The 26,181-nt window shown below is 40.2% G+C and overlaps 2 protein-coding genes across 4 annotated transcripts; one reads left to right on the top strand and one right to left on the bottom strand.

The window, feature by feature from the left end:
- Positions 1-1,905: 1,905 nt before the first annotated feature.
- On the bottom strand, positions 1,906-24,863 carry slc7a2 (solute carrier family 7 member 2). 2 transcript variants are annotated; one of them, XM_038292229.1, is made up of 12 exons: positions 24,588-24,863; positions 23,063-23,440; positions 22,827-22,982; positions 20,541-20,706; positions 20,292-20,428; positions 19,988-20,210; positions 19,142-19,281; positions 14,519-14,621; positions 8,829-9,034; positions 8,558-8,724; positions 8,332-8,440; positions 1,906-2,740 (listed from the first exon to the last, which is right to left on the bottom strand). In XM_038292229.1, exons 2-12 carry the CDS (start codon positions 23,430-23,432, stop codon positions 2,547-2,549), a joined length of 1,971 nt encoding a protein of 656 aa, XP_038148157.1. In that variant the 5' UTR covers positions 23,433-23,440; positions 24,588-24,863; the 3' UTR covers positions 1,906-2,546. The 2 variants fall into 2 exon arrangements, with proteins under 2 accessions (XP_038148157.1, XP_038148159.1); XM_038292231.1 differs by lacking the exons at positions 19,142-19,281; positions 24,588-24,863 and adding an exon at positions 18,735-18,871 and having other exon boundaries at positions 23,063-23,432.
- LOC119788094 lies at positions 11,028-12,223 on the top strand. 2 transcript variants are annotated; one of them, XM_038292233.1, is made up of 5 exons: positions 11,028-11,065; positions 11,143-11,195; positions 11,266-11,532; positions 11,622-12,089; positions 12,165-12,223. In XM_038292233.1, exons 1-4 carry the CDS (start codon positions 11,040-11,042, stop codon positions 12,068-12,070), a joined length of 795 nt encoding a protein of 264 aa, XP_038148161.1. In that variant the 5' UTR covers positions 11,028-11,039; the 3' UTR covers positions 12,071-12,089; positions 12,165-12,223. The 2 variants fall into 2 exon arrangements, with proteins under 2 accessions (XP_038148161.1, XP_038148160.1); XM_038292232.1 differs by having other exon boundaries at positions 11,619-12,089.
- Positions 24,864-26,181: the final 1,318 nt, after the last annotated feature.

Here is a 26,181-nt window from a genome sequence, read left to right as displayed (position 1 = left end):
AACCTTAATACAAAAACTCTGGGATGAACACTAGATATTGGCTCAAGTGAGCTATTTTGCCAGACAATTATACCTTCTTGCAACTAGCTTGTCAAATGTGATTAGAGCAGAAGCATTAAGATATTTAGTCAAATTCAGCTTTTAGTTAATTTATTGGTGTCTCTTAAATCAGGAGACAAATATAAAGTAGCAAAGGGATAAACCAGTCTCATGATCAATGTGCAGCTGGTTAAAGGTTCTTCCACCTAAATTTAATTACTTCCAGTGTTGCACCTAATTTCTTACGTTCAGGTTGCTAAAGGCTCCGCCTGCACTGTTTGACATGATCAATAAGCAACATGCATCATTGTGTCTCACCCCTTTAATGTATTTTCAACATATCAAAAACTAACCATCAGCCCGACAAGAGTAAGATCGAGCCACCCCCATCACCTTGAAAAAACCAAAACTCTCCAAACCCTTTTAAATGAGACTAAAGAGAACATTTCCATCAGGGTCACGCAGGAATAAAATTAGTCATACCAGGACAGTATTAAAAACAAAATATGCTGTAAAACATTTTCATGAAGGTTTTACATCTTAGCCGATATCCATATTTCCTTATTTCCAAACTTAACAGTTCATAGTCAACACAACAAACGTAATAAAACGAGTCAATTTGTGCTTCATAAGATCACAGCTAGAGGGGCTTTTAGGGACTACAGGGAAGATTTAAACTGGGTCATCTCAAATATAATTTTCCTCCAGTACTTCAACTAGCAAAGCTAACTCCCTGTGTCTACAGGTGGCTCCTTAAGAGTGACAACATACCATAGATTCAAACATGAGACTTGGATCTCGACGTTCTAAACTTTTATCCCTCTACAATTTAGCAGAAAAGCAAACGTGAGAGACTAGTGGAAAGAGTGAAACCTAAAATAAGATGCAACTTAGATACATAAGGTAAACATCCTTGGCCGAATAATTTTAGCATCCGGTCTTGAGTCCATCGGTATCCATCAGCCTGATCAGGAATCATGTTCCTTCATCATGTGACTTGCAGATTTCTTCAAGATTTTGGTGATTCTAACCATTCCCTGTCAGATTTGGATAATGGACATGATTTGGCTAATCCAAATCTTTGTCAATCTTGTGGTGCAGTCAGAATTTTGTTAATGCGGATGTAGACCACATAAGTTCATGTATGTAGAATGAACCCCCCCTTAGTATTAAACTTTATAGCAGACACCTAGAGGTTAACAATCAGTATGGACTGGTATTTAAAATTGTTCAAAACTTAAAGTACTTGGATAAGCAATTGCAGTTCCAATGAGAGAAATTAAAACCCATAGCATGATGCTGCCACTACCATGTACTGCTGCAGATTTGATGATGTTCAGTATTACTTTTTGTACCAAAAGTTAACTTTTGGAGGTTTTACCCTAAACGTTTGGGGCTGGTTTTATCACACCAATATTTACATGCAGCTTTGTAACACGTTAGCAGACTGGATGTTTTCTTTAAAAGAAAACAACATATTGTTAAATATTGTTTCTCAAATTTCAGAATTCAGAACTGGAGAAGTTTTTTCTTCTGTTTTAGACTGAAGGCATGTTGGCAGATACACAGACTGGTTTGACATTTTTGTGTTTATTGTCTCTACTGATTGTGATGTATTTGGATAGATATAAACTTCTACAACCACACTACTGACTGATACCTTCATACAAAAAGATCTTTTCAATCCAACCTAACCCTTCCACAAATTATGGCTGAGTAGCCGGATGCAAAATAATGAAATCAGTAGAAATAAAATAAAATTGGCACATAGGAACTAATAAGGGTGTAAAGCTTCAGGTAATAAGCTATTGTAGGTTTATTGTCTCTCACAGATTTGTTTAATGCTTTTATTAGTTGATTTTGGGGTTTTTTTTTGCAGAAACTATACCAGATATGTCGGCGTAAAAGTGTAGAAAGCCTTGAAATGTTTTGTCAGGTTCTCATTTCGACAATTTAATTGACATTTTTTAGCATAATGATATCCACTGTAGGTCAAGGTGTGTAAAGTCTTGTTTTCTACAGACATTAGAAAGGCACAAGTTTACGTTCTATGAGGTCATCAAAAATATAATTAAATTCATTTGTGAAAAAAATGGAAGAGTCCAGACAAATGTGTTTTTATATACATACATATATGTGTGTGTGAGTGTGTGTTTGGTTGTATCACAGGAGGACTATAAGATGTTTTCTGCAATCAAATCTCCAGTCCCTCATGAAGCCACATATCTTTGCTTCTGCTCTCCAGTGTGTTACCTGTCCTTTATTCCTCCAAGCCTGTGCACAAAGGCCCCATGGGAACTACTGCACTGTGGTCCAGTCACAGGGACAGAGCAATTTCTCATCATGCTGGTACTGATACAGAATACTGACACTGCATTTGCAGACCAAAGGTGCTAGTGAGATTTGTACACATGTCGAACCATATGTACAGGCGCATTGAGGCTGAAGCCGCTGAGTGCTTTCTTGTATCAGCTGCCTCTTGGAGTTAGTCAAACACTTTGGAAACTTTAACACTGGCTGGTTTTATCAGGGCTGATGAAGCACTCCTGCTCCTTCGCAGAGGAGGATCCCATTTCGCCCTGCTTGTCCTGGATGGTCTTCATGTTTTGCTGGTTGGTGTGGTTACTGTTCTGCGCACCTTGACAGTGGCGCTGTCGCTCGGTGCTGTGCCAAATGCCATAACCAAAGTAGATCAAGAAGCCTGCAAAAGAAGTTCAAAAATGAGGTACAGGAAAGGAGCTATATATGTTTAGTCAAGGTTCCAATGTATTTACAAGTATTTGAATAATTTAAATGTTATATAACTTAAAATATTTTGTTAAATAGAACAAGTACTGAACACATGAAAAAAAGTGAAACAGAGCATGGAAACCTAAGAAACATCCTTCCAGTTAAAATTCATATAAGTCCATCCTTATAGACATTAAAGACGCATCTTCTTTGTCCATTCTCTTGACTTTTCATAATTAGATGACCCTCACCTGTTTTAACAAAGCAGTCTCAGAAAATGGATATCAAAGTTCTAAAAGCCCTGCAACATGTATTTTTCATGGGTTTGAAACTGCAAGCTAGAAAGCTGCATTAGATTTCAACAATCTTGAGCCAGATTCAGTCTCTACATTATCCCAAGTCTTACCACGCTTTTATGCCATTTATTGTTAATAAGCTGGGAAGAAGTTGGTGTTGTGAACAGGTGAAGAGATCTGTGAATTGCAAAACCGGACACTCCGAAAATCCGCTAACTGTAAATAGGAGATTACACAGCCTGCTCGTGCACTCTTTGTTATCAGAGAACTGAGCCACAACTCAACTGTGCTGAGCCCTACTGTTGAACATGTGCTAGATTTAGCACGGTTTGGTAATGTCTGGCACGGTCCAGTTCAGTTGTGGTAAATTTACACTCAACAGTTATGTTGGTTGACGTGAGAATAGTACAAGACGAAATTTCTTTTGTATACACTCTGTTTACAAAATTACATTAAAAGAAGTCTAAGTCTAAAAGTCTAAGGTTACCATGCTCCAGAGATGGGGACTCGAGTTTGTGACTCGTACTCGAGTCGCACTTAAGTCGCATATTTAATGACTTCAGACTCGACTTTGGCTACGTTCACACTGCAGCCTGAAGTGACCCAATTCCGATTTTTTTGCCCATATGTGACCTGCATCTGATCTTTTTATGACAGTCTGAACGACACAGATCGGATTTTTTCAAATGCGACCCAGGCCACTTGGATATGTGGTCCTGAATCCGATACGTATCTGATCTTTTCAAATGCGACCTGTGTCTGTACGGCCAGGTCGCATTCATCCGACCTACACGTCATTGATACTTGACAAATGTTACTAAACGTTACTAATCTGCGTCCTACTAAGCGGAGGTGGGAAAAACTAACAACCATGGCGGAAGATAACACAGAGAGCAGTCAATAGAGAGCTCAGTGAGAGCTCTGTACGGACGTTGCTATTACTGCCCCACAAAACGCCATTGCAAGAAATCTGGCTCTCTTTCTTTTTGATCTTCTTAAAAAGATTTCATTCGTAATGTGCCTGCTCCTGTTGGAGAAGAACTTAAAGAACGCAATATACGCTGCGGTATTACGAGTCATGTTTACTTCCGCAAACACTGAGGACGCTTGCTACATGTGACGTCATCGCGTCCTCGAGTGCGCATGCGGGACACTTCGGTTGAACGCTTTCAGTTCACACAGTAGATCACATACAAGTCGCATATACTTGGAAGTGTGAACGGACATGCAAAAAAATCCGATTTCACAAAAAAATCGGAATTGAGCATTAAGGCCTGCAGTGTGAACGTAGCCTTAGACTTGCATTTAAAGGACTTCAGACTCGACTGAGACTCGTGATTTCCGACTTGTGAACAATATTTTATTCCAGTGTAAAAACACTTATTCAAGTGTTTTTTGTTTTACTAACTTGACTGATCGCCGCTCGCCTTAACCGCACACAGAAGAGGTAAAAAAAAAAAAAAAAAAAAAAAAAACTCAAAGACCCAAACCGTGAAGCACTCAAGTTCAAGTGTTTTATTTATACAAAAAGCCACAGCAAAAGTGGCATAATAAAACAGTCCTTTTCTTCTCCTGATAAAACCTAAAATTCAAGAGTTTTCCTTAAAAATCACAGGCTGGAAGTTGGGCTCCGCTTGTTATGCTGCTGCTGGTGCGAGTGATCGGCCTGCAGCACCCACTGGCTGATCCACCAACACGCGGCGCTCCAGCACTGTTCCACTCCCTGGCGTGCCAAACCCCTTTCCAGACCGATCCAGCTAAAAAGAGAAGCAAGGAGAACGCCAGCATCCACGCGCCAAAACCCCGTCGGAAGATATGTGCCTGTCACCTGCAGATTCCGTTCTCCTTCTCCTTTCCTTCAGACTCCTTTTATGTCGGCTTTAATCAGCCCTTGCTCACACCTGAGCGCAGCATTACGCAGCGCAATTAATGCACTCCGCCTCCTCAGACAACTACTTCAGTCCAGTGCGCATGGATTGTCACAAGGGAAAAACAAACCAAAACAACCCAACATGCAGGAAAAATTCAAAAGTCTAAAATAAAGGCAAACAATCATATAAAAAAGAAACATCAAAACATGCAAAGCTCAAGAAGAAAATACAAAGAAAAATAAATCATATCTTCCTCTCCAAACATGCAAAGCATAAAACTAACACTTAAATGAAAGAAAACCATAAACCATATTTTTCCCTGTGCAACACACTGACGTCACTGACGCAACAGTACGTGGACGGCAGGATTGTGATTGTTTTTTTTTCCACAGTCCTCATTTTCAATAAAAGAGCAGACATTTACTGCTAAAACTAGAAAAAGTTGTAACCACAAATGTCAGGAAATACTGTAAGAAAATGCAAAATTTATCTGGAAAAAAATTTTGCGTGTGCTTTTTTTAATTGTATTTTTCATTTAGCAGTTCAAGATAATGATAATTCCATAGATATAATAGCGACCTTTAGGCTATACCGTCTCAGTGACGGAGATGAAAACACAAGGAGAAACAAGCAAGCACAAAAATTATTGCACTTTTTTAAATGAATCAAGTGATTAGAATTTTTTGTGCGATTAATTGATTATTGCGACAGGCCTTCTCAAGACTTGAGACTTGACTTGGACTTGAGCTCTCAAGACTTGAGACTTGACTTGGACTTGAGCTCTCAAGACTTGAGACTTGACTTGGACTTGAGCTCTCAAGACTTGAGACTTGACTTGGACTTGCAAAAAGTGACTTGTGAACATGTCTGCCATGCTCAGACCCTCCTCGGTTTGGTTTCAAAAGGTGTAAATGTGGATTTTGTCATGCAAAGATGAACCGTGCAAGATCAGAGCAGACTGGCTGTTTTATCGATGTCAATGAGCTGTGCTTATTCTATTTATTCTGGCCCACTCTTTTTTCTTGTTAGCAGATTTCTTTTCTGAACGTGTGACATGGTGTGGGGCGTAAAGTCAGACCTTTAACTTCCACCTAGATGCACTGGTAATAGCTTTCTGACCCCAAACCTTTGTGATCTAGATAGAGAGAAAGGTTTGTCAGCTTATCCACTGAGACTGAATGCTTCAAACCTCCTGCTTCCCTATTCCAGATATATTCACCTTCAAAGAACAAATGAAGATATTGAACTTTTGATCCAGATAAGTTATTTGACCTTCACACAGATATATGGGAGCTATTTTACAAGCTGATTCCTCTTCTCCATGCAGCCAAACAGGGAGGCAAATACACACACTAAAGATGTTTCCCAGTTTATCCAGTCATTACCTTCCAGTGTCAACAAGGATTAGTGAACCCCTCTGACAATTCTCAAAAGAAGAATAATCTCCTTTCGGTCTTAAGTACAGTTTCATCCGTTTGAGTAAAATAACATAATTGTGTATTCCCAAGGTAAGAATGGTCTAAAGCCAAAAAAACAATCAATGCTTTCATTCTTTATCCATGCATTTATTCTTTCCCTATTTAAGGCAGATAAAGGTAGTCTTTTAAATCATAAGATCAGGAAGTTGATCACAGAACCTGGGGAACTGAATAAAACTTCCACTGCATTTAGGAAGAAAAATTATGTCTGCTCTTGCTTTGACTGAATATTCAGGCTGAGAGATGCTGTCAATGCAGAGGAAAAGAAAAAGCCACCCACCTGTCCTCTAAGAAATCAGGAGAAGGTCCCACTGTGCCCACAGTGGGACCATCAGCCAGCTCTTCCCTGACTACTTCTTCCTACCAACCTCCTGTTCAGCTATGAGTCTCTTCAACTCGGAATGCTCATTGACTCCAGGTGGGAACAGTCATTGCACAGTCTCTTGTCCAACACTTTAAAATTGAAACAGCACCATTCCAGACTTCACTCCATGCCACTTCCCTTTAAGGATGTTCATTATATCAATTCACTTATTTAACCCATACTATTCAACTCATTATTTCTAGTAACTGTACTGAAGAACTAGTATTCTACATCTTCTCCTTTTGTTAACCCATATTAGTTCCAGGATACATCTGGTTAAAGGCTCACAATTCCCGGATAAAATGTTTTTCGATAGCATCAAGTCCTTGTCCCCTGACTGCCATTCCTCCTGCCTCCAAGATGCCATTGCTCCTGGCACGACCCCTAAAGGCAATTCCTCAATCCAGTCTTTCGATCTTAGCCCATCACTAAAGAATATTATGACTTGATACAAGTTTTCACTAAAGACAAGGCCCACTCTCTACCACCTCATTGTCTCCATGACTGCACCACTGACTTATTGCCTGGTGCCCTCTACTGTCCAATTGACTCTATAACATTTCCAAATAAAAAAAAGGTTGATGGAGACATACTAATGAGCCCATCTGCCCATCCTCCTCTCCACTGGGGCTGGACTTCTTTCTGTTCAAGAAAGACGGATCTCTCCACCTTTTTATGGACTACAGAGGACTCAACCAAATTACCATCAAGAGCCATGACCCCATCTTGTAAGCTCAGCAGCAACACCTGAATTTTCACCAAGCTGGACCTCCGAAATGCTTACCACCTCCTCCATATACACCAAGGAGATGATTAGAAAACAGCCTTAAAAACCCCTATTGGTAATTTTAAACATCTAGTCACGCTCTTTGGTCCCTGCAATGCTCCACCTGTGTTTCAAGCCTTCTCCAAGATTTCTTTAATGTCCTTGTGTTTCTTGACCTTGACAACAAAGATCTCCACCAAGTCCTCTGGCTCCTCCAAAACGGCATAGGAGCTGTTCTGGGATGGGAGACACCCTACATCTGTAACCATTACAGTGTTTTCTGGGATTTTCCAAATTCTCCACCACTTTATTAACCCCTAGCTGGGTTAACTACACTTACCTCCACCAAGACATTATTCATCCAGATTGCGAAACGAATTCAGCCTTCAAATGCATCAAGATTCTGTTTTCTGAAGCTACCATATTCCTGTTCCTACCAATAAAACTGGCTCTAGAAGAATGATGTCATTGGTTGGAGGGTGGAGAACATCCATTGCTGGTATGGACATATCTCAAAGGCCTTGCAAACCTGCAATCAGCTAAATGTTCAACTCCTATCAATCCCACTGGTCCCTGTTCTCTCTAGATCAACCCCTTATACATTGAGGTTTGCAGTTACAACATTGCAAAATGTGGCAAAGGGTTAGAAGTTTAACGACTTAACCTTTTTTTTAACTAGTTTAACAACAATATATTTACCATCTATCATTCTCCCTCAAGTTTTATGACTTTAACATAAGCATGGCACCAAGGTATAATTTGTGGTCATGTGCTGATAGGGATTTACCTGCAGCCATCCAGACAGAGAAACGTATCCAGGTGTCTCCACTTAACTGAACCATGAGGTAAATATTAACAAATATGCTCAGAATAGGCAGGAAGGGCAGAAGGGGAACCTGTGGTAAAAAAGAAGGAGCTGTTAGTCTGATGTGGTGTTCTGATGAATACTTGACCAAACACAATGTGAGTTCGAGGACAGAAAAGTTTAGAATAACAACCAAGTTTCTACATACCATAAAGGAGACCTTCTTGGTAGTTTGAGGCTGCCTGCAGACCATGAAAACGCAGATGCTGAAGATTAGGAGACACACAGACAGCAAGGCCAAAATCCACACTTCCAAAGCAATGATTGAATTAAAATGGTAGGTGGTGAGATAGCTGATGATGCACACTATCAGCACTGTGGTGCGGAGAATAGAGAGAGAGGTTATCCCACCTTAACCACAAACTAAAGTAAATGACAACAACAACAAAAAAAGATTTTGAGAACAAAAGGCTGTGTACCTAACACACAAATGGACATGTTGACCACAAAGGATGACTCTTCTGAAGGTAAGAGGGGTGGATGCAGGACAGTCTGAAGGGTGGAGTTACCATCCTTCAGCATGTTCAGGTGGGACTCTGACTCGGTCAATTCGGACTCTTCAGATGATAAATAGTCCTTCTCTCCTTTTCCTGGCTGCCTCTCTAGGACTCCCTCTGGCTGGTACCTGGAGGACAAATGTGTAGAGTCTGGGTTTTGATTTATGAAAAGGAAAATTCTGTCAAGAGTTTACCAGAAATGGGTTCATTCAATTCAATAGACTGATACAGCAGTGAGTTCTCAATGCCGTGAAAAGTAAAAACATGATTTTAGCACCTTAGCACAACTTGGGGATGTCTCTGATAGGATCTGCTGAAATTAAGTGCCTGATTCTTGGCCCACGCCAAGCAAGACACACAGCCATGTTTTAAACTGTCAGTTATTCCCTCTCTAGGTTTTAATATTCTTGACAACAAGCAATCAAGCTATAGAATTTAATTTTTTTTACTTACTGAGCTAACATGTGTTTTGCACCTCAGCCCGTGTCAGGTGACCTGAATTGTACTCAAGCACGTTATATAATTTTATGGTATATTAAGCAAAACATTACGTTTCTAAAGCAACAAAAAAAAAAAAAAACATACCCTAAGAGTCCCTTTGCGCACTATTAACTGAAAATATTTGAAATATGTTATAAATTATTGAGCCATATAAAAAATGGAGGTGGTTATGCTGTACGAACACAGCAGGAGTAATATGCTATAATCAGTCTGCCTGATCAGGTTATCATGACCTACGGCTTTACTTCCAAACGATTTCACTGCAGTTGCACAATCCTTTGTTGTTTTAAAATTGGTGTTAATCTTGTAGCTTCATCAGTTCAGTAAGTGGTCACATTGATCAAAAACAAATTAATTTTATGGGTGCTTTGTTATCTGTTTGTTTTGGTATTTTTTATCAGCCTGCATTAAATACAATACACATTGGCTTTCAGTGAAGCACTTTAGTTGATAAATTAGTTGATAATCATAGAGGCCATCATAATATGTGGACATTGTTGGTGTTTGACTGTGTTTTCACAAAGGGCTATTGTTCTAAGTTTTACAGAAAATCCTCTAATAAATGATTGCTGTGTAGAGAGGATTAGAGAAATGGATGATAAGGAAGAAAAGGTGTTGTCCTGGAAGTTAGGCAATAAAAAAGCTGCAAACACCTATGTCTTCCTTCACCGTGGTGCATCCTTTTTTAAATTATATTAGAAATGAAAAATAATTTATATGAAGAGGGCATTCAGATGGAAAACAGTCTTTTGGTAAAGGTCCAACCTGGTGGCTTATACCATCAATTAGCTGTGCAGATCTAAGGGTCCCAACACTAAGCTCTGCACAGAACAGAGCCATGCGTTACTGTTACACATATGATCTCTGTTGGGTTCACTTTTCGTTCCTAACAGGTTTATTCCTATATGAAGTAGCAAATGCTGAAAATTCTAGCAAAGACACTATTTGCAGGAATATCAGAAGTGCAAATTAAGCTTTAAAGGATAGACAAACATCTTTGTAACCATCCGCGGCCTGATAGACAGAAATTTATACTTTAGAAATATTGAGCTCCAAGGGTTTGAATGAATTGTTGTTGTTGAGTAGTTTTGTTTGAATTTAAACTGTTCATTATTTTTTCCTGCCCTTTGCATATTTTTGTACTTTAAGAGACAGTATTACTGGTTGGGTTTTGACAGGCAGTGCTCCATACAGAGATGCTATTCTTCTGATTGGTTGAGATGTTTTGTGGATTGTGTATATCATTCAATTAAGAGATTTGATCAGGGATCCAGATTTAGAAAAAGCCTAAGGTTTTTTTTTAAAGTTACAACATGAACAGAATTAAAATTATAGCTGCATGAATGAAACCACAAGACTTTAATCTTTGCTCTACTGTATTTTAAATTAACACGTAACATGTTTGTTTTCTTTGTCAAATTTGAAGACAGCATACTTTTCAAGTTAAAAATAAATCAATGCAGGTCTGAAATAAAGCAGTGAAAACTAAACACAACGATTTCAGCTTCTCCTATTGGAAGTCTCTCTTCACCAGCTGTGTGTTGTTAGCTTGTTAAGCTCTGATTGGTAGCAGTGATCTGAGTTCCATTTATAAACCCTCCTGCCCGCATTGTTTTACTGTTGGTCTTCAGTATGATGACTTTTCAGATCCTCCTGGGGTATGGCAATGAGTCTTTCAGTATTGGAGTCTATTTATTTTAAAAGCTGTTTCTAATTTGTTTTTTCTTGGTTTCAGGGCTTCCCTTGTTGTCTTGCTGATTCTGGATGTCTGTGGTCTTCCTGTCAAAGGTGAAGTATTATTCTGATCTACTTGCAGTAAATTCAGGAAGATGTTTAACAAATGTTATCTGGAGTCTAGATCCAAGACCACAGCTCCAGGGAGGCAGTGGCATCAAAGCAGCATCTCAGGGAGTAGCGGCTCCTTTCCAAGCTGACCATGTGTCCTTCAGCGCTCCTGCAGTAAAAACTCCAAGCCACCCTACCTTTGTGCGAACGCCAGCGGAGTTTGTCAATGTGAACCCCATGGCTGGGTTGTACCAAGCGGCTCCTGTTTATTATGGCTCCCAGATGCCAGCATATTATGTTGACTCTCAACAGCCTGGAGCTGCTCAGTCTCCCCCCACAGGTAACCAGTCTCAAATGATTCAGTGACATGGCATAGCTAAATGTATGAAGAAAATTGAAGTTCCCTTTTCAATCTCCCTCTATTAGCAGACTGGTTTGTTGCTCCTCCTTCCTTTGAGGATTCATCAACTGATGCTGAGGACATTGGTGCTGTTCTCCCACCTGCACAGCCTGTAGGACCTATTCTTCAGTCTGGGGAGACTTCCAACATCGTTAAAGAAGCTGAGCTTGGCCATTACCAGCGGGAGACGGAGGAGTCTGGTTACCCAGCTGTCCCTATAAACCCTGTCCTGGGTGGCTTGTTGCCTTATCCTTTTCCCTACCCTCTTCCTTACAGGCTTCCTTACCCTGCTTTTGACTATAGGCTCCTGTTTGGTCAGTACCCTCCTGGCACCTACTCTACCTTCAGCAGAAATCATGAGAGGGGCAGAGACTACTCTCAGGAGACTCATTATCTGAAGGAACATGGTCCTGATGCTCCAGAGAACCCCCAGAATCCTGGATCTGGGCAGCACAAGTTGTTCCAAAGAACACAGTAGAAACCTAAAGGGAGCCAAGGTGGGTTGATACTGACACTAGAAAATGCTAAACATCTTTAATACTGCCCTAACTTTTTATTTTTTGTTTTCTCAGATGAAGTGCACAAGTCTTGGGAGAACATTTTAGCAGTTTAGAAATAAAAAAAATCTTTCAATTCTTGAAATGTTGTATTTCAATGCTTGATGGGATTACATGCTGCCTGTTGTGGTGTGTTTTTTTTTTTTTTCTTCGTTTTTTTTTTTAATAGATTATGGTACATGATTCCCAAAGACACAGGGGTGCTTATGCTGGCATGTAATATGGGTAGGCTAAACATTCTTGGCCCAGAGGAAGAAGTGGGGAATTATATTTTTGGGTTGCATTAAACGTACTGAAGTACACAAAGAACAAAACTGTCTCAAAATGGGGAAATGAAGTTGTTCAAAAGGTGAATGAGTTTCAAAGTGAAACAGCCAGGAAGAAATGCATACAACAGGTATAAGGACTGCTTTGTACAGTGCAAAATAGGAAATAAAGTTTATTGGTTATACATTTGTTGAATCAGTGGTGACGGATTATACACTTTAATGGACAATAGCTGAAAGTTCAGCATTGCCTTAAAGGTATAGAGGACTATTTTGTGGGTGGATCATCTAAATGGTCATTGTCATTCTGGTGATATGTTTATGTAAGACTGTCCCACGTGCCTGCCCCGTTGGCTTTTTCTGTGAATGCACACTTTTACTGTAGCTCGCCACAGTGTGGTTTTAGTCATTGAAGCTCACGTTTCGTTACATCTGGTTCTTTGAAAATGGCAGGTCATAAGAGGGAGTGTCTACGAAGAGGCAGATATATCCCAGAATGCTTTGCAAAGTGCTACGGGATTTTCTGTCGCTACCTGACAGTGGTGACTAAAGATGGTGCAGGGACTGCGCGGTGGAGTTTTGTGACCAACAGAGCAAAAAGCGGTCATCTGGACGGTCGGTGAACTGAGTTTGCAATATAGTCCCCAATGTATGTCCCACAGTAAGCTTTTATGAGCTATGGGAGCACATTTTAAACGGGGCGTACACGAGAAGAAATGGGCTTTTGCATTTTTTTTAATGGAGAGGGCAGGTCTTTAAAAAAAATCCTCCATATCTTTAAATCTATTTAGTTTATATAGTGTCAATTCACAATACATGTCATCTCAAGGCACTTTACAGAGACCAATGTTATGTTTTTTGAAAACTGAAATGTTAAAACAAACGTATCGGTTTACTTAAATCATGGTCAAGTCAGGGTTTAATTTTTTAATCTTTGCGTCATGGGATAAATTAACCTGTGTGGCTAAATCTGTCCAATTTGGATGTTAAACCCTGTTGATGGCATGTCAATGAATATGCATGATCTCATTTAAAATAAAAAAACAAAATGTTTCCTTTTTGAAGCACTACGGTGCTTCTACGACAAATATTGCAGAACTAAAAGGAAAAAAAAACTAGCATAGTAACATTAAACAAGAAATCATAGACCCAGTTTGTACAGTTTATTGATTTTGAGGTTACACAGGTGGACAAAGCAAGCTGATTAATTCGAGTAACTATAATACTGCAGAAGGCTGTTAGTTCAGTTTTATTTTAGTTTATTTATAATGCGCCGATTCATAACACATCATCTCAAGGCACTTTCCAGAGACTATTCAACCAGATTATACAGTCAGATTGGTGCATACTGTTTAATACTATATACTACAATATATATTTGAGTTTCTTGGTAAATGTTTTTCTTTTTAGATTATATTCCTGTATTATGCTAATAGTCTAGTTCCTTTATTTCAATTTTCATGCCTCAGTTTCTGTCATATTTTTGCCTGCTTCATTCTGTCGACCTCATTTTGATGAGATTTCTGTCCTGACCGTAGTCTGGTAAACCCACCATCAGCTGAGAAAGAGCTCAAAACACAGCAGTGTTTTGTGAAGGTGTAAGCTATATATCTGCTAAAACAGGGTTACATACCCTAGGTATGAACAATAAGTTTTTTCTGCATACTCACTGGAATATGGCAACTATACTATCTTGCAGCAATAAAGGAAAAAGGTTGTTTACAACTGTGTTACAAACTGCAGAGGGAAAGTGCATATCCTCCAGCACAAGGTATGAAAAACAGCCGTCACAATATTAGCTTTGACAGAACGAGTAAGGACTGGAACCAGTTTAAACCAGAATAGGAGCCAGAAAAGGAGCTGTGTTGTAGGCCCTATGTTTAACAAGTAAAGAAACTTAAATAAATGACCTGCTCCTGCCACAACTTAATGATCATACAATGGGAGCATTCACAGCTCTTACATCATTGAGGTAATGCAATAGCAGTCAGGGTAATCTGGCTTGTGGGCATTTGGAAAAAAAAAGGCTATTAGGGTAGATATTTTCCAATGCTGCGCAAATCAGACTATACGGGCAGCTGAAAGATTTGTGAAGGTGCTCACCTGAGAAGGAGCACACAAACAGCCACCAGGGAGTAGGCCAGCAGGGTTCCAATAGACATCATGTCGACCAGGGCTTTAAGGTCAAACAAGAAAGCCATGATTGCTGTGGAGAGCAAGAGAATTAAATGAGGCTAAAACCTTGAAGAAAACAAATCAACAGGGTGATATCATAGAAAAAGTTCATGCACAGACAGTCTTTAGCACAAAGAAGTTCTTGCAAACAATTAGGGAAAAGCTTTTTATTTCAGATGCAAAGTCAAACATATAAGTCCAAAGATGCAAAATTAGAAGTCATGCATGAATTTTCCTTTAAAAAAAATAAAAAGGAAGGTTATTTTTTTACTCTTTAAATACAACAGCTTTGATTTCTATATGAAGCATCATTTGATGTAAAACAGTTTGTGATAAAGATATTTTTACACCTTAGCATCAAACATCATAGCTGAGAATGGGAATTTTGTTTGCTTGGGACCCCCTGCTGTTATGGAGGCCTTAGGTACTTCTGGAAAACTTGCTTCTCAGCCTAACCAGCCAGACTGACTGACACTGTATACACAGTGTATCAGTATAGTAGGGGAAAGTAGAGCGCAAATCAAAGCCTGGGCCAGGCAGAGACTAACAGTTATTGGGAAAAAAAGGTGGAAACTAGTAAAATACCTACAATACATGTGATGCAAAAACCTTTTTGGGGGGGAAATCTCTGACAGAAGCCAATTGTACAAATTTTCAAGATATATCCAGCTCATTTAGGATATAATTGATGGTGTTACTAAAATATTGCTCTGTTGTTGCCCTAATCTGAACTATGCATTCATGCTGCACACGATTCCACTGCGGGTAATTGGATCAACTCCTGTCTCTTCACCACATCATCACATGAAAGGAGCCTCTACTGTATCTACTGCTTCCGGTATAAACTAAGCAATGCGGAAGTGATTTTACAGAGCAAGTTGGAGAGTTTTTATTCTTTATAGAGCCGAACAGAGGCGCTGGCGTGTCTCTGTCACCCAGATCCTTCAGGGCTGCTCCCAGTTCAGGATCGAGCTTCATACCCATTGATCTTCTATCTGAACAGGACCCGAAACTATCCTGCTTCATGGAAGAATTAACTGTTTAACAGAGGGGAGCAGGGGACGCCTACCCCATAGCTGCAAAAAGAAAACAAATGATGAATGTTTTTATGGTCATAAGGGCTAAATTAAATTTGAAGCCATCAAACAAGCCTCTTACACCAAGGGGGTATAAATACATTTCTGCCTGAAAAAAACACACAAAAGTAAATCACCTATAGCCTAACAGCTATTAGATTTAAGAAGAAACTTTTGGTACCTCTGTAAAGGTAAGATGTCATAGAATGGTTTTCTGGTGTCAACACCATTGTAGCTTTGACCCTGCCTGAAATATTAGGGACAAAATACAAAATATTTTGCATTTTTTGAACCTTGCCTAAATTTTCTTTGAAATAAACATTGCAAAACACTACCAAAATATTATTTATAGCACAAAAAAGCAGTACAGACTTTTAAATCTAAATGTTGTGTAAAAATATACCAAATTTGGACTCAATCAGATGAATCATATTTATTTTAGAATGGTATTAGTGAGAAATTTCTTAGGCGGAGGGGCCATTTTGGCACATTTATCCAAAAATGTCACCAAACTGTGCCAAATGTGTTTTTTACATCAATACTGGGGGTTTGTTAAAATTACGAGGTCACGTAGCAGCTGGACCCACCGGTGGGTCCGTAGGGTTCTAGGGTTTAAGAAGCATGCTTTACTCCTTTCTAAACTGGTTAAACTTGCACCATCTATTGTTTGTACCCCTTTTTTCTCGCACACTGGTTAAAATGGTTAAAATCAGTGCAATTATTATTAGTACCAACAGCAGTCAGTACTATTTGTCTTTCCATATTTACGTACATTAAGCAATTTAAAAGTTATTCAGTCACATGGAAGAACCCAGCAGACTGGCACATGTTGATATGGTAGAGTATTTCTGGGATGCAAAGAAACAGGAAAACGGCACCAGGGACGTGCAGCTGAAATATTTTTTAGCAGCTGCATGGTGCAATCATGTCAACACGGATCAAAATGTTGGAGAAATGTTCCCGGCAGCAAAACTGAATCTACAGCAAGAATCAAGGCCTTTCTTAATGCAAAATAATGTTAAAACCAGACACTACCCAATAAGATTAGTGTTCCTATGTGTTTGACAATGCTTATTACAACTTCTAATGCAGAATAATAAAAAAAGAAATGATAAAGCATGGACAATAAATAGAGGAAGGGGGTGTTAGTGTGGTGCACTGGCTTAGCTGGAGGTAGGCTTGAAAAAATGTCTGCACAGAGCCTCACAAAACCTAGAGTCTGCCCTGAAAAGAAGATTGTAGTAGATCTCAGCAGCAGAGTTTGAAACAGGCATCGGTATGTCTGCAATCCCTTTTAACATTTTGTTAAAACAAACTGAACCAAGAACATCAAAAAGCTTTCCGGCTTGTCACTGTCAGGTGCTTGGTGCGTATGGCTTGTGGATATGCAGACCCCCTCCCTCAGCGTTCACATCTGCCAGCCTCTTCCTCAGGTCATTCACCCTGTAAGTCTCAGCTTTAATGCCTGAGAACATTGTGCAACTATGTACTGAACACCTGCAGCCTAATAAGCAGGAAGGCTGTAGAAGTAGGTGTTCTATATAAGCACCACGATAATCTCCACAAATATCAAACTCTTAAAGTGAGCTTTACCACATTATTGCCTACCGGTAAGTTGATCAATACCAGCATGAGTTTGATTCATTATTATTATCATTATTATTGTTAAATATTAGCGGGCTACATTAGATGGACACTGAAAACATCTTGTTGAGCCTTAGGCTGCCTGCTCCTTCGTTGATTCTAGCAGGTCTCAGAGCAAAAGGGACAAAGGTGGTACTTTTCTCTAAAACCAGTTAATTTACTGCTTTTCACTATGCAAAACACCTTAGTTAAGCTTATTACATTCTCCACAAGAAGCAAGATGTTTTTCATGCTGTCTTGGTTCTCACTCCTTGTTCTCGACACATGGCCACAGTACCACTGTTTTCTTGCAGCATCTCTGAGAACAGTTGTGTCATTTGTCAGTTTAATGGCCTGTGTTAAGTTGGAACAACAGTTTTCCCTTGTTTTGGATCATAAATCCTCACCTTATTACAGTTGTGGAAATGTACACACTTGTCTGTTTCTTTGATGGATTGTTTGTATGATTCGACTTCTATGTAATAGACCACATTTTGCTCACTCCATCCGCCTCATCAATCCAAAACGTTGCCTCCTGTGCCATGGTGTTGCTGTTGTGTTCTGTGAGTGTGATGTAAGCTACAGTCCATAGCTGAGCCTCTCAACAAATTTGTTTTATTACTCTATCCGCTTTGAGAGCAAGAACAACTTTCTCAGTTTTTGCAGAGTACGCAACAAGCTGCAGTCTGCTGCCGTGGTACAGTCAAAGTAAATTTTGCTCAGTCTTTACTGCGTTCTGTGACAAACCCATCCAGCAAATATATCCAAGATATCTTGGACTGTTTCTAACCGAGTTTAAAGTTGCCAGTCAGAATTTTGAATTGATAATAAAGATTTTTTTCACAACCTTTTTGCTCCAACATTATGGAAATAATAATTTGCTAAGCCCTACATGGAAGGCAGCTGGTTTTTACAAAAGAAGATGCATATATGGACATATAAAACATAAAAAATGTGATGACCTATGGTCAAATGACCAGAAACTGTTTATGGACCTTCTTTTATCATGATCTCTATATTGAATTGGACCAGTTTAGTCAAATTCAAAGTTGGATTTTTCTAAATCACAGTTAAAGATTTCCCTGCTAAAATATTAGAGCTTTTTATTGTAAAGCATTTTATACAGGGGTTCATGGGGGTATTATTTTTTCTTTTTAATTAAATTAATTAACAACCCACTTTGCCTACTATCCAATTCTATCTGACTATCTTTCCATAGGAGATGAAACCTCAGCTGGCCTTGTTGGTCCTGTTGGCCGGTTGATTTTTATCGCTTTATTAGCAGGATTTCACATGCTTTGGAAACACCACCACCGAAATTCATGCAGTCACCATCACCAGCTTTTCAAGAGCACAAAGAAAATACAGGAAAAAAACCAGACGGGCACCAAGACAAAACCAGGATACAACCCAGTGACAAGTGAGAGCCTTGTCCAGGAGCTTACCGGCTGTGGTACCCGCTGCCATGGTGGCAGCCACGGGCGACTGCCGCTTACTCACTTTGGACATAAATTTGAACAGAATGCCATCTCGTGCCATGGCAAAGAGAATGCGTGGAAGAGGGAACATGGAGCCCAACAGGCTAGGGAGAAGAGGGTTCATTGTTAAGTTAAGAGCATTCTGGGAGAAAAAACATGACACCTGCACAACTGTGAAAGAAAAACACTCAATATTCAGACACAGAAACTTGTACAGACCATATATTATCTTTCAACAAGTGGAATTTGAACCAACTTCAGGACAGTAAATGACTAAATCATCTTGTTTGACTCCATTCTTTCTTTCACAATTGATTGGTGGAGACACATACAGTAAGCTAAGTCATTTCACTTGCATGATCCCCGGCTCTCACCTGCAACTACACCGGAGCTCATAGTGGCAATAACTGGGGTCTTCGTCTTAGGATTGATTCGGGCTAAGGCTTTGAAAAGCACCCCATCCTCTGCCATAGCATAGATTACACGAGGCATGGGGAAAATGGAGCCCAGCAGACTGCGTGAGACAGCAGAGACATGCAACACCAACACGTTAGTCATGAGCCCTCAACCCAGACACACAATCACAAATGGACAGAGGCATCGTAAAGCTTCAGAGAATCATGAAAGCAAAAAAAAGATGTCTTTCTATCCTGTCTGTATTGTCATTCTTGTAATCTATCCTTCAGAGAGACAAACTCTGCAAATGGATCTTTTAGGAATGTGTCTCTAATAGATTTTCATGGGTCGTCATAAGACTTGGTGAGTAAACATTTGCTTCAAGCAAGAAAGCTGTGCATTAAAACACTTTCACAAAGCACAAAGTCCATACAGATTATAATGTCATTTTGAGTTAAAACCAATGAAAATCTTGATATGACTAGAAGAACGACATCCACTGATACTGCTAATACTGATACTGACAGGAAAGAAAGACAACACAATATATTTTTGAGACAGACTGAGACTTGCTCAGCAGTTCTTGGCACAAAAACATGCTGGGGCCTCAGACACAGAGAGGATTAAGCAATGCATCCACCACAGAAGGCTAAGCAACAGGAATCAATCCAATTAAAAGACACAGACAAAGATTGACAGTCAAATTTGGTGACTGAATCTCATCTGCCATTATTACCACAAACTTAAAGTCAAAATTACTACCCCATTTAAGACTAGGAATTACTCTATGTCTTTTTTTGTTTTAAAAAATGGCAAAGACTTACCTGGTAGAGAGGGCACACAATGAACCCACAGCAACCACGTATTTGGCAGGCCCCCAGCCTACATATTCAAAGGCCATGGGCAACGGGCTCTTCTCATCCAGCAGATAATAGGGCATCATCAGGGTAAGTGCAGCAGAGACGCCAAAGTACGCCAGGAAACATACGGTGAGTGACACCACTATGCCGATGGGAATGGCCTTCTGGGGGTTCTTCACCTCCTCTCCTGTTGCACAAATGGAAGTGAACACTAGTGCTGGTACAACAAAAACTGGAATGGATCAAGGCCTGCTGATCAAGGAATTACCTGTTGTTGCAATGCAGTCAAATCCGACAAAAGCATAGAAGCAGGTTGCAGCTCCGGCTAGTGTCCCGCTGAACCCGTAGGGCATGAAGCCACCAATACCGTAGTCACTGCTTACGTTGGCTGTCACAGACAAGTTCCTGAAACATGTATAAGCAGCCTTTTCGTAACAATTGGGATATTTGTTGCACATTTCCTGGATTACCAATATGTCACAGACTGTATTCAACTGGTGTCAAATGAATCCTTTACCTTGTGACTATTGTGATATTTACAAGGGATTCTTCAGTTATCTTCCAGTTATATGTGTCTCCTTTGACGAAGCCAGAAATGATGACAAAGAAAAGCACAAGCACGTTGATTGATGTAAAGACCTTGTTGACCCAGGCTGATTCCTTTACTCCAAAAGACAAGAGCCCTGCATGGGACCAAACATTAATTAATGTAAAATGCTTTAATTCAGCAAAGATGTTTTATAACTATTTTCAGAGCAAAAGTAGATCAAACTATTCAGAAACCTTTAAAGGACAGTTCTTAGAGGCAGGGGCAAAGTTCTTAAAGATATGATAACTGGTTTTCACATGTTGAGGCTGTTTAAAACTGTCAAGTTTAGGCAAATACAGTGGTGGGTGTACAGGGCCTTCAAAGCATTCACCGCTGGAGTTTTTACAGCACTAGTGGATCATTTTTTGGACAGTAGGCTCAAAGAAAAGGGGGTATGAGAGAGGGGGAGAGACATGCGGCAAAGGACCACAGGTCAGATTCGAACCCGGGTCAGCTACTTTGAGGACTTAAGGGCTGGTTATACTCCTGCAGCAGTGTGTCGCAGTGAGCTTGACACAGACATTTTTGATTTATGCCCAGTATTGAAGCGTGGTCTGTGTTATACGCTGTGGGTCTAGATACGGCCGAGGCGGTAAGGAAGTGGGGGCGAGTTTAGTCCGACAACGGAGGGACATAATGGCGAAAAAGAGCGAGGATCCAAGTAGAAAAAGGGTCTTCGAGCTGGTCAAACCTCACAAGTTGTTTTCCGCAATTTGGGTCATAAAAACAAAACAAGCTGGCCTCCTGTCTGCGGCACAGCTTCTGCGAAGAGGGCGGAGAAGCTTTTTGTTGACTGCGACACCTATGCAGAGGACCTTGTTTCGAAGTATAAATCAGCTTTAAGGCCTCCGTACATGGGTCGTGCATGCTAATCACTGCACCATCTGCACTCCCGCAAAGATGGATGTTAAAGATGCAGGAAACTTGATCTTGAGGTCTGGTGTAGAGGAACCCTATACTAGCGTATGCTGCTGGACAAATAATGTGGTAAAATAGCCAACAAGACTATACTAAAATATTGATTCACCCTTTGAAATGTTTGTGTTAAAGCATATTAAAATTAAATAGTAACCTATCTATGTGACCATCAGGTCTTGAAGAGTTTTCGATAATGTGATTACATTGCTGCAGATCGAAACAAATGAAACCTATTCATACATTTTTACCTTTTCTTTCTCAAAAAATTGAAGCTGGGAGCTTTTGCATATTGTTTACCATATTTGAGTTGCAGAAGTTCGACTTCTTCTAGTCCCATAAAAACAAACAGACACTGCTAAGACTGTCTTTGTGTCCCACTGAACTAATGTAATCATTTCATTGGCAGACAGATAAAACCCATGATAGATGTTTGTAGGAGGAGGCAAATGTTTCAAAGTATGTCTGGTTTGAGACTTCCTCGAACTCCTTATAAATGTTCCCAATTAGGCTAAATAGCATATTTTTGACAAATTGCAATCTCAAACTTTTGTGTATGTTATTGGGATTATTAACAATAAGCCTACATGTCCATGTTTGTTGTTGAGAGGTTTCTTTTTGTCATGCTGGAATCTCAACTTCTGCCTAAGTCTGAGAATATCTGCTGCCTTTAAAAGGTTTCCTTCCAGGATGAACTGGTGTTTTAACTTTGTCTGTTTTTCCTGACCAACTGTAACCAGTTTTGCTGGGGGTTTTTGTACAAAGAGATCCCAACAGCATGATGCAGTTACCACAATGTTACAGGATGGGCTGAGCTCATGGTCACCTTGTTTGGTTTGTTATTAGCATACATTGCATTTTACATTGAGTCTCAAAGTTTGCACTTTGTAATTATCTGACCAGTCAATCTTCCACACATTTTCCATCTGTAAATCAAAATTACACACAGATGGAGTTCGTTTAAACACAATGTGACTTTGTTGGGCAGTTGATGCACCGGAGTTTGTCTCAGGTGTGGAACAAAAGTTTGAAAACTACTTAATTAAATGCACAGTAAAACCTGGACTCACTAGGAACAAAAGTACTGTGCGTGCTGTTTGTTCACTGTACAACCTGGACTCACTAGGAATAACACTACCAAACTGTTCTCACACTGTACTGCCAGTTTCTTATTAAATTATGCCAGGTCTGGATCATGAGTTAAACTGTAATGATTTTGATTATCATCCCTTTACTGAAGCTTCTGTATGCTAATACTGAGAGGAATTTTAAATGATCAGCCATCAGCAATGTTCTTACCAGAGAGCAGCAGAATGAGGCACACAGCAAAGAAGTCAGGATATGGAGCCAAACCAGGAGAGTTCATGCTGAAGTATGTTTTACAGAAAACCTCAATGTGTCCTCCTATCATGTCATCAAATGTGCCACTCCAAGCTCTGGCAACAGAGGAGGTGCCTGATCAGAGAAATAAAAGGTGAGAATTCATAAAGATCTGCTCTCTTCTTTAAAGAAAAGATACATAAATTATAGCTCACCAATGACATATGAGAGGATTAAGTTCCAGCCTGTAATGAAGGCCCAGATCTCCCCTACTGTGACATAACTGTATAGATAAGCAGAGCCAGTTTTAGGGACACGGGCCCCAAACTCGGCATAGCATAGGCCGGCCATGACTGAGGCCAGGGCAGCAATGAGGAAGGAGATGACGATGCTGGGGCCAGAGTCTCCCTTGGCCACCTCTCCGGCCAACACGTAAACCCCAGCCCCCAGGGTGCTGCCCACCCCTAGGGCAATGAGGTCTACGGTTCCCAGGCAGCGGCACAGCTTGGAGTCCTCCAGGCTGTTCATGTCGACCACTTTCCTGCGCACCAAGGAGCGGCTGAATGACACAACTTGCTTCAGCATGTTGTCACCTGTAGGCAGGTGAAAATAATGAAAATACAAAATACCTGTTCAATGGGTGTTTTGATTGGTTAGAACAGAGGTGGGTCCTAAGTGCTTAATACCCAACAGTATATGTCAAATGCAAAAAGTCACAGAGCAAGCCTCTAAGAAAAGCAAAAATGAGATTGCAGATAAGAATACTTATTAGTTTAGTATTCTAACATTTAGCAAAAAAAGTCATAACAACCAGCATCTAGGTTGGGTGTTAAGGAGCAGATTAATTAGGCTATGTCTGCTTTGCATTTTGAGTTCTTGCAGCTGGCTCTATTGAAACTTGTTGAAAAGTGAGTTACATAACATGTGAACTCAAAGGGATGTTAACCCTACAAACTATGACGTGCATTTTAGGAGTGCTGCCAAACCCTGTAGGATTGGACTCTAGGGGTCCGGTTCAACTATTGTTTGGGGTCATGGTTTAGATCTTGGTACTCAAAGAGCTGCTTTCATGAAACAACGGAGTGAAACATTCCAGCAGCTTGCTGCTCCAATTAAACATGAAGCCAAAATGGCCATTATTCTCCTTTAATGTATTTATCTTCCAAATTGAAATTCCTCTTTAATTTAATGCACAGGCTGCATTTATGATTTCAGTTGAATAGGAATAAAAATGTGGAAGTTAAATAGTTAATAACTTGCTTTGCTTCTTTCAGTCAAGAAAAGTGAGAATGATTCCTTCTGAAAATGATCCAAACATATGCTGACAGATTTATGCTTCAGGGGGAAAAAAAAGGTAGAGCTGTGGCAGCTTGTTAAAATTATACTATAATCATATGTGCTCTATAAGTAAAGTTTATGGTTCATTAATTTATCAAAAATGTATTGAGACGGTAAAAGTAGAAATTTGTCACATCATAACACTTAACAAAAGCAAAACAAAGCCACTAAAACTCTTTAAAAAAAAACATCATATATAGTGATTTACAGGAGTTAAATGCAAAGATTGTGAAAAAAAATATATACAGTGGAAAGAATGCAAAAGACCTAAACATATAGTGATATAGTAGGTAAAAATTATTGTTCTGAGTAGATTTTTTCTTAATTCCATAAAGGAAAAAAAATCCATCTGAACTACTAGACTGTTACTAACTAAATGCATGAAATCAGATCTACACCTACCTTAGAGCAGGACTGTCTGAAAGGCACAGTTTCCAAGTTCAGGAGCAAACAGAGCTGTGAGAAGCTGCACAGCTTTTCTTCCACAGGTAAGATCAGCTGCACCTAGCGTACAGGTACAGGTCAGACAGCTTGATCTGATCTAATGAGCCTCTGCCTCAAGCCACCAGCAGAATGCTGTACAGTATACAAGAACATTTACTGTGCAGGGCAGTAGTTTTACTCCTCCTCCCTGCCTTCAGAGTTTCTTCATCACAGGATCTGCCCTCGCCTTGCCCCTAAAATGAATTTACAGTACAGAACAGTTGGGGGAGTGACGTTCCAGAGCAAGAGGGGGAGGAAGGGAGGCGGGGACCAAGAAGCAATGAAGGGAGGGGGGGCATTTTTACATCTTCAGGGGAGTGAACCTCCAGGAGGGCAACATTGAACCATAAGCTTCTCTTCTGGAATCATACAGAAAGGGAAGGGGGCAAAAAGTGTGAGCGGGGATCTTATTTTGGAAAAAAAAAAAAAACATTCCTAGTGCATAAACAGATCCCAGCTGTCTAGATGCTTACTGACGGCTGATAAATGGTTGGGTAACTTTCACTGACAAACAGAGAGGCAGACACTGTTTACCCACTGCTGCCCACAAGACCGCTGCTAAAAGCCTGGGTGCTGATTGGTCAATGAAGGGTGGAGAGTGCTGGGCTGGAGGGGCGAGGGTTTAGAGGGGAGGGGGAGGGGGTTAAGTCCTCCTAATGGAAGACAGGTATTGCTCAATGTACCTTGAGCTATTGGACCTGTGTGCATTATAAAATCAATAACAGCCCTTACCAAAAAGCCTGGCATCTTCACAACGACCTAACTTACATGCCCTGGAAGAAAATCCCAAACCCTTTTTTTTTCTCTCTCTTTACACCAGAGGCAGCTCTATAAAACACTAGGAAACTAGTTCAAACCAGCCGAATGCCTCAGTGAGAATGTGGCAGCTGGCCTCAGGGAACTCGGTCCAGACCAGAGAGTCCACGGCATGACAACAGCTACCTCGTTTGGATTTGCACATCTACACAGGCAGCCAAAGATCATGGACAATTGTCCACCGAGTCTTGCCTGCCGGGGAGATGGTCTGACCTGCATGCTGATGGGAAGCAAATGCTTTCCTTAGCGAAAGAATAACAGGAGAAAACAACAGGAAGGTTCAAAAATTATATTTAGTATTTTAAAAGAGCTGCAAGTAAGGTTTCAGAAAAAGTTCAAATTTATCTTTTTTTTGTAGGAGATAGTTTTAGAAAATCTGTTTTTCCTGATGATAAAAGACTGAAGGATGAGTGTGCATTTGCACTGTAACCATGGCAGAGATGGAAAGCAGTCAACTGGGTGGCAGTATTTCAATGTTGACACGCGCTAATCGTGTGAAGCCAATTGAATACATTTAGCCTCCAATGGACGACTGAGCCGGCTTCAAAAACGCACACATAGTCAACAGATTGAGTGGTGTTTGTCTTGTAGACACTGGGACTGCTCGCTCCAGTTAACAATGTTGTCACCAGGAAATGTTAGAGTGAACAATCACTGATGAGGCAGACGACAGAGAGCGTGATGTCTAGATTATAAA

The sequence above is a fragment of the Cyprinodon tularosa genome, unplaced genomic scaffold (assembly GCF_016077235.1).
Source record: "Cyprinodon tularosa strain WSP-4 unplaced genomic scaffold, ASM1607723v1 ctg31, whole genome shotgun sequence".
Taxonomy (NCBI): Eukaryota; Metazoa; Chordata; class Actinopteri; order Cyprinodontiformes; family Cyprinodontidae; genus Cyprinodon; species Cyprinodon tularosa.
Note: the sequence above shows the minus strand (reverse complement) of the source record. Positions and strands in the feature narration are given on the sequence as shown.